The 9,096-nt window shown below is 47.9% G+C and overlaps 1 protein-coding gene across 4 annotated transcripts in view; it reads left to right on the plus strand.

Moving 5' to 3' along the window:
* Window positions 1-9,096, plus strand: part of LOC119393793 (WD repeat-containing protein 37) — a 160,372-nt gene that overhangs the window by 130,993 nt on the left and 20,283 nt on the right. For all 4 annotated transcript variants that reach the window (XM_037660954.2, XM_049416367.1, XM_037660953.2 and 1 more), the window contains 2 exons: window positions 7,699-7,887; window positions 8,512-8,696. In XM_037660954.2, coding sequence (XP_037516882.1) covers window positions 7,699-7,887; window positions 8,512-8,696 — 374 coding nt within the window. The remainder of the gene's footprint in view (window positions 1-7,698; window positions 7,888-8,511; window positions 8,697-9,096) is intronic.

Consider the following 9,096-nt stretch of genomic DNA (forward strand, 5'->3'; position numbering starts at 1 on the left):
CCTCAGGGCCTAACTTCTTCGGCGCGCTTTAACCTTCGCGAAGGATAAAGGTTGCAGTTGAAAACGGAACACTGCATGGCAGCGTTGGTGGTACGTGGGCGAGCTGAATCGTATACTTCGTCGCACCGACGCCGTGCAATGCAGTGAACGCTGCGGAGCTCGTTTCGGTTCAATCCGTAACGACAGCGGACTGCGTGTTCCAGGTAAATCAAGATAACCAAACCTAACCTAACCTAACCTAAGAGGTCTCTGCCATCCTGCATCCGCTGTTCGTTACGCGAAGCTACCGTTCTCTAGGCGGGATTAGATTTGGACTGTGGAAGAACCTTCTGTTTCTTTACTTGGTTTAGGCTGAAGCAAGCTTAATCTGTACTGCACGGAATTATACCTGAGTACAGATGGAGGTGGCAGGTCGCTTATTGAAGGTCACTCGGCTCTTCATCCACTTGTGTAATGGTCTTTGGATGGTAGCGATATTGTGTAACATCTGTAGCGGTGACCGGTGTACCTCGTTACGTAAAGCGGGCAGGGTGTGTCGTTGAGGGTGTCGTAGATAGTGAACGAGGAGGTCGCTTAGCGCAAGCACCTAAGGTCTTCACAATATTTGCTTAGACCTGCGGCTGTTGCCAAGAGCGCTTATAACGACCTGCTGTTACCCAGTGCTTCGTGTGTGCGCTGTCTCATGTATCTATATCGTGACAGAATGACGAATAGACCCGCAGGAATTATACATCGTGCGTGAACCGCATTGAGATCGCTCGCCTTGCATTATTGAGATAGACCGTATCCGTAAGTTAGGAGCACCATCGGAGCACGAACGAGCCTTATTAATGGTCTGAATCCGGAGTTCAGTTTTTGCATTATCTGTATTCTCGAAACACTTATCTTCATTGACGCCCATGAGAGTCGGTTCAAGAATAAATAGCTGACATTTATTCACTTTTAACTAATTACGGGTCACTTCAGATAACGTGGCGTCTTCTTTTTAACTGCAAGGTAACTTGTGCTCCGTCGTTAAAAAAGCTGTCATCATCATGAACCGGTACGCGCGCTCTTCATTCTCTTTGCAGTGAAGCTGTTAAGTTTAAGCTCTCGGTAACTGGTGCTCCGTCGTGCAAAACTCCTCAGGTGGGTATGCGCCACAGGGATTGGGCAAGCCCCACTAGCGTGTACAGCAGGTGCGAGTGTCAAAAGAAACGAACACATGAAAGAGAGAGAGAGAGAGAGAAAGAGGAAGAGAAAAAGAGATAAATAAAGGGAAGAAAGCATGAAAAGATAAAAAGACAGAAAAACATAGACATAGAGGAAGAACCAGAGAAAGAGAAAGATGGAAAGAAAGAGCTTCGATAAATAGAGAGCGAGAGAAAGAAAGGTAAGAAAGGACGAGAAAGAGAAGAAATACATAGAGTGAGAAAGAAAAAAAAATATGAAGAAACAGATACAAAATAGACGTACAAGAAACAGAGAAAGAAAAGAAAGAAAGAGAAAAATGAAAAAAAAAAAGTCCACCCAACTCCGCTCTTCCTTCAGGCTTATAGCACCAACTTTTGCGAAGCTGCCGTAATTCATTTTTCCTTATGTATTCTTCGCTTGCAGAAATAACGATGAGTTAGCGGTATTGTTTTGTTTTTGTTTTTTTCTCGACAGGGAATTGTTTTCGCGCTCTTCTGTGTGTTTACGCGAAGCATGCATGTTACCCTTGCGTTAGTTTTCGACGTCATAGACTGTTAAATTTGTCTTCATCTCGTTCCGCAGTGCCCTGCAGCTTCCAAGACCGCAGCCAACCTAACTGAAAGTTTGGGAATATAATGGTATAGGAAGGCAGCGCCGCTTTCTTTCGCAACAACGTTTCATCCAAGCGTGCCATTCCGCCGAACTTATTAACGTGCACTTAATGATAACCGCCGTCAATCACAAGCTCTTACACGGTTGGCGCACACGCAAACGCCAGTAAGTGCACCGCGAAATTGCGCCTCTTCTTCACCCGCGACGTGTATTTATGTATATTCCCCTTGTTCAGCTCTGCTCGCCTGGTTTGTTCAGGTTCAGGCTTGCACTCGGCTCGCCAAGTATATATTCGATCGCGCGGGATATCTTTTGCAGTTGTGAAAAGGTCTGATGCAGCATAGCGACTGAGAGAGTAAATATTCTGTAGTCCTCGCAGTTACGCTCGTTGCATTAAACTGTGGATGCGTTGTTTGTCGAAATATTAAAGAACAAGACACAAGGAGCTGTAATTAGATCATCCTTTTTCAATGCTTCTTTCTTTCTTTCTTTCTTTCTTTCTTTCTTTCTTTCTTTCTTTCTTTCTTTCTTTCTTTCTTTCTTTCTTTCTTTCTTTCTTTCTTTCTTTCTTTCTTTCTTTCTTTCTTTCTTTCTTTCTTTCTTTTTAGTATACGTAAGTAAGCCAGAGCTCGCCGTGACACCGTAGGTTTTAGTGATACGTCTCCACGCATACTTAACTAATGAATTACCTAATTTTGGATCAGAAGGCGGCGGACGTATTCCTTAGGCCCGCATTCCTCCGCGCCGTCGAAGCTCCTTTCTCTTTAAAGGGCCCCTCACCAGGTGACATATCGAATTTTAGTTAGACATTGTAAGTTGTTGCGAGCCCAATAAGGAGCATTATGCCACAAGAATTTTTCTAATCGGTCCGTTAGAAGCCCAGAAAAACAATAATTTCTAGCGGCGCGAAACCATGATGCGAGGAGGCGAGCTGCAAACCCTTGCCGCTCGCCCCGTGTAGCCTTGGCAAGCCATATCCCTTCCCTGCCCTCTTCGGCACGCGAGCAGGAGGATCACAAAACGCCTACGCATGAGCACGTCATGCGCACTCAATGTCACGAGCGCATGACGTGCCCGAACCAGCCCGAGCCCCCGAGACGCGAGCGGTGTTGTGGCGGCGTTCTTTGCGCTTCGTCTCTGCAAGTTATGCCGAATGCGGCCTCGCCGATCACTTGGCTTCCAACCTATTACTGAGCCCGAAAGCTCAGGGTGTGTTCCAATACTCACCGTAGACGGCTAAATAGACAGCTAAGTGGACAGCGGCCATCTTAAGTCCCATTCCAATTCTCACGTAGCCGGCAAAATAGACAGCTTCGAGAAAGACACAAAAACGAGCCAGGCTACTTTGCTGTCCAAACAAGATGGCGGCTCAGCGCAATGCTGACGTAGCTCGGATCTCGCCGGTATGGTCGTCTGTGCACCAGTAGGCGCGTTTCCAGGCGCTCAATGTAAGCTACGTTAATTTTTTCATAGGTTTGAACACGAAAGAGGCTAAAGAAAGAACATTTACGTTTGTTTTTCTTAGCTTTCTCTTCTCGACGCGAGGTGGCGTCACGTCGCGTAGACGTCTTCTAGACGCGTTCCATTGTCTGACCACATGACCTCGATGGCTGTCTTCTAAGCTGTCAGCGTAGACTGTCTACGATGCTGTCCAGAATTGGAACACAGCCTCAGTCGTACGGACGCGAGACTAGCGGTGTACCGCATGAACATCTAGTTAGACGCGGGAGAATAAATGAGCCTAATGAGCGCTGGAACGCGGTGGAAAATTAGTTTCGTTGTAAGGGGTAGCGTCTGCACGATGCGCAAAGCGCGAGAACACGAACGCGTGCGAAACGGAGGTAGATTAGTCCACGGATTAAGGCCGTTTCACATGACACAAAACAGAGCGATTTTCAGGCTGCGAATTCGCTCGCAGCGAAAAAAAAAGGCCGCCCCGATCGCTCTCGCCCGCAGCGGTCAGCGGCGAGCGACCAACATGTTGGAAATTTTTTCGCTCTGTTCGCAGCGGCGGAGCGATTTTCCAGTCGAGACCCGTCGAAATTGTGCCGACCCGGCGGAGCCGTCGAAATGCTGCCAACGAGTTTGTTTTGGTTTATGGCCGTTGTTGCGTATTTTTCAAGTGAATTTAGATTGTAAAGTGTTTTTAAATGACAAGACAGGCGTTCTCTTCGCTACCCCGGTGATGAAAATTTAAGAATATTATAACACACAGATTGTTACATTACATTCGAAAATTATGCCGTGTCTGCCACGAACAACGGCAGCAAGCAACTTTGCGCACCGCGCCAGTCGCAGAGCAAAAAATCGCAGACCATTCGCGGTCCATGTGAAACGAAACCGCCATTAGCGGCGGTTGCGAACAGAGCGAATAGAGCGAAACACGAGCGATTTCTCGCTGCAATCGCGGCATGTGAAACAGCCTTTAGTCTCGAATCTCGCCTGCGATTCGCAGTAAAAATAGAAAAAGACAACGCACACATTCCGTTGTGTGTTTTATTATTACTCTCAAGTTTATTCATCTATTTAAGCAAACAAATTACACAAACTACACGTTTGTGTCGAATATTTATCGCAGTGTCACGCTGCTACTGTTGGCGACGTCAGAGCACAGTCGTCTACGTAAAGGACCGTACGTCACAGCACTACCAATCTACGTAGGGCCATTCTCTCATGTACGTCATCCCCTCATTCTCTGGGCCCGCGGCCACGAGAAGAAGGGCAAGCAGCGTTCAGCTTGAAATTTGACCATTTCTGCGGCGCGTAGCGTTGCAAATTTTGGCAGACGTGATCGTGAACGCCCAGTGTATAAATTGCGCTCGTCAGCTCAAAAATTGTCAAACCTGGTGAGGGGCCCTTTAAGCATCGCTTTAGGTTGCAGTGGCCGGTGATTTAAGAGGAAATGTTCAGGCCTTGAGCGGCTTAGTGTTAGAGCACCAGAAATTTGAGGTTATAAGAAATAAGCTCTGTGCGCAACTGGTTATAATGGCCATCTTCACTTTCACCACCTTTATCATAGATTGTGAAATTACAACCATCATTCTGGCGCACTACGGGCCCTTTGTCGAAGGTAGTAGCAGACGCTCTCCCCACCCGGCGCCGGCGTAAACAGACAATGAAACGCTGCGCGCGTCAAACGCGTTGTGATCGTCCGCTTGTTATGAAACCTTCGTAACCGCCAATAAGCTAAAAAAAAAAAAGTTGTGTGTGTGTGTGCGGGGGGGGGGGGGATGAATGGTAGAGCCACGGTTTCCATACAGTGGCCGTGGTAGAGCTAACTCCGCGCATTGTCCTTAAAACGGATGAAAGGAAAGCATTGAGCACTAACCGAGCAGCGCAAACGCCTGTCTATGAGAGTTCATTCTTTCTATGCGACGGTTCTGATGACCTTCAGGGCGCGAAAGGCGGTGCGATTTCCCCGTTTTCCGGTGTTTATCTATAACTTATCAGCTGGAGCGACGTTTTCTCCTCCATTCACATCGACGAAAGCGACAAACAGGGTGTTTATTGTTATCCGCTAGGTTAAGTATTCTGTCCTTCCGGTGCTTATCGCGGAACGGCGATATACGCAAACGAAAGGAAGATCGCAATGATGCACACACAGCATGTCTTTCGAAAGCGTTTGGAGACAATCTCTGCGCACACGCACGACAAATGGTACAGGACGGTATCTTCTCTGACACTGTGCATGTCCGCTTCCTTATCTACCAGGTGACCGCTAACGGTGTGTCTATATTCTGTCAGCCTGTTTGCGATTGACGCACTCGGTGCACGTGTAACGGGAGCTCTTATTTTTCTTTCTTTTGTATATGTCTTTCTGCCGTCGCGCATTTGTCGGTATACCATTGGTCGTCCTCTCTCAGACTTTTTCAAAACCGTCTACTTTCCATTCTAAGTTGAAAATGGAGAATCGACATTCGACGAGAGCTGGGTGCCTGTCGCATCGATGGGACCCGTTTCGCCGTATCCCGCGAGCCACTGTAGCTTTTTTTTATCGATTATCGCGCCTACGGCGTTTGTCGAGGGGTTTATTGACCCAACTGGGTTGTTGTTGCCTTGCCTATAAAGGACGACGACTTGATGGAGTGCGTGCATAGAACGACGTTGTCCTTGTCCGAAACTCGTATTGTGTTGTGTGCTTTGTTTTTTCTCCTCTTCTCGGGGGTCGTTCGCTTGTTTCAGTGCGCCCGCAGCGACCCTGCAGCGGCACCCTTTCTCATCGCGCGGCCGGTCCAGATGGGCCACGTCCGATAGCGCGGTCACTGCAACCGGCCGCCCTTCCGCTCCACTCGTTGAGGAGGAGAGCGGGAAATGCGTGCGACGGGTACCGCACTCACAGTAGGCTTGATGCAGTTCGGATGTTCTGATATATTGAGTCGGCAAACTTTCATTTTCTCTCTCTCTCTTCTCAAACCGTTGTCCGCGAACGACCCGTGTTAGGAGATCCACATTGTCTAAGCGACACCCAAGGCCGCGAGGAGCGCCTCCCTCGCTTCACGCCATCGCTGGGCCAATTCCGTGCAGTGCGGTGAAGCGTAGGGCTCGTGCCAGCCAATCGGAAAACGTCTGCACGTCTCTTTGAAGCTTCCGTTCGGTCAGCGTCACACGAAGGCGGACCAGTAGAGGAGCTCGTCGCCTGGTTCTCTTTTCTGATAGGTTAACGCACCCACGGCTTCTCCCTGCACTGCACGATGTTCGTGGGCGTTGTTGATTCGTAGCGAGAAAGACGTACGGTCAGGCTCAGTGCGTCGCTCTATGCAGCGAGAAATCAAGGGTAGAGTGTTTTTGTGCATGGGAGGAAAGGCAGAAGAGAGGAGAGGGAAGGGGTGACACCTGGGCGTTGTTTACCGTGCACGGTCGATATGGGCCCCGCGAATGACCTGACCGTGACCCGCTGGCGAGGTGCGTTCGTCGTGTGTGTGTACCATGCAGTGGTCCAGTGGTCTATCAGCGCTACGGCACAGATAGCGCGCGCGTGCGAGATTTGCGTGCGCGGTGTGGCGCGTAGTTTAGAAGCTTAATTGCGCGGCGCGGGGGCGATTTGAACGCTAATCCTTACTACGTACTGACTACGAGCGCTGTTCCCGGGGTATCCCTGCTCGCAAACAACGGCTTAACGCATCTGAAGACAGCATAAGGGTTATCGTTAACCTTTCCGGGACCCGCTCTAATGCGTGATTAGACGCGTGAAATAGGACGCCACACGCATAGCGCACGTCATCTAATCACATTATGTTGCACTAATGCACCAATTAAGTGAGAGTTGTAAAAGCTTATCTCTCTCTCTCTCTCTCTCTCTGTCATTTTTCATGACCTGTTTTAAGTAAGCTGTGACAGATTAGGCGATAAACAGCTTAGGGTGGTGCGCTGGCTGCACATCGTTTGAAGCGACCACGAACAAGCGGTAGGTAGTTTGTAGGACTCTTAAGCCATTCTGACAGCAAATAGGGTTGTTGCTTTAACTGTAACGCCAACTAGCGTTATGCAATTGCATGCACGGATGGGAGCCATCTCTGAAACAATGATCACTTTACCTGCTCTCGTGCTTGAGGGGAGGGGCTGAAGGTGTGCTTTCCCTTATAGCTGGGGTGGCTAGAGGCTGAGCTCGCTTCACATTATGCAGGAACCTTGGCACGTGTTGCCAACCGCCACATCTTACCATAAATTTTAAGTCTTGCGCAATAGTTGCAAGTGATGTAACTGAGTTCTCATTCAGCCATATCACCTTCGAGTTCTGTTGTCATTCACTTTAGTTAACGTGGTTGCTGTCCAGATTCGTTACCATGACAAGTACCTAACCAGGTCAAATATTTATGCTGCCCTTTCTATTAACTAATTGTGCGCTGAAACTTTTTGAAGTTGTAAATGTTGAGACATATTATTTTAATAATGCGTTTCTTTTTTATTTTGCAGCAAGCCAGCTCTCACAGAAAATAAAGAGCACATACAAGTTGAAGGCTTCCACCAGTCGCATTGTCTCGAGCTTCAAGACGTCCACCTTGAGCTGTCAGCTGGCTGTGAGCTACTTTGGCCATCGTGATGGAGTCTGGGAGGTCAGCACGTCACGCTCAGGCCTCTTGGTCATCGCAACAGCATCGGCAGGTCAGTATCTCTAGGAACACATTCCGTCCTTGCCAGCATTACAACTACAGCACTGCTAGTGATATTGAATGTGCTGCCCAATTCTATTTGCACATAGCTCCTTTCAAGTACACCTTGTTCCTCACACATTAGTGCATACTCTCCCTCACTATTACTGACACTAAATTTTGTTCTTTGTTTTTTCTTCAGCATATCACTGCTGAACCAATTGAAGCACGGTTGGGCCTTAATGTCTCCAAAGCACACCAACTCTTTAATTATTATGCGGCCAGTTTAGTCCAGACAACGGCAGCAGCATGTCTCTTGCATGGAGCAAGCCAAATATAAAATAACGAAAATTGAATGTTTTGGTCATGTGCCACTATTCATTCACTACAGTAGTACCAGGATCTTTAGCATAAAATGACGTGCCCTTGTAGCAGGATTGCAAGTCATGAATGTTTATAAAAGAAGCGAGTGAGGCACTTTGGTTTATGCTTATGCAATAAAGGAAGAGGCGTAGTGGAAAGGCTTAGGTCAATTCTCCTTATTCTTAAAAAGTGAGGAATATCAGCATCAAACTTTTTGATCAGTACGTCTCCTCATGCATTTCTTTTCTTGTCACTCTCTGTTCCAACTTTACAGACCATACTGCCCGGCTTTGGGACATTCAGACGGGCCAGTGCATTGTGCAGTATGCGGGACACGAGGGTTCAGTGAACTCTGTGCGCTTCCACCCAACGCAAGATCTTCTTGTGACAGCCTCGGGGGACCAGAGCGCCCACATCTGGAGGGCTGCCACATCAGCAGCTGCGGCTTTGGATTTGGTGGTGAGCTCACTTCCTCTTGTTTTCCTTCTTTTTTTATATACATATAATTGCAGGTCCTTACAGGTCTGTGGCATAATTCTTGCTGCAACGATTGGAATCATTGTCAATACATTAAGGCCTGTTGCAAATGCATTTCCTTTGTCAAATCAACCTTGTACTGCGTTATATGATTCCAGATAATGAAAAAAGAAGGTCATTGCACAGTGCAGGGATGCAACAGCTGCGCCAATTTGATACAATTTCCTATTTTTGCGCCAAGCTAAGCCAAAACCGTGAAATTTGTTAAAATTGCGCCAGCCTGCGCCAAAAATGCCCGACCGCTTAAATTTTCTCAGTTGTGCAAATTTGAGCGAGAAATGGAGGCCGCGTTGGTCATCTGCAGTGTGGGCATTGTCATCCA

The sequence above is a fragment of the Rhipicephalus sanguineus genome, chromosome 5 (genome assembly GCF_013339695.2).
Source record: "Rhipicephalus sanguineus isolate Rsan-2018 chromosome 5, BIME_Rsan_1.4, whole genome shotgun sequence".
Lineage (NCBI taxonomy): Eukaryota > Metazoa > Arthropoda > Arachnida > Ixodida > Ixodidae > Rhipicephalus > Rhipicephalus sanguineus.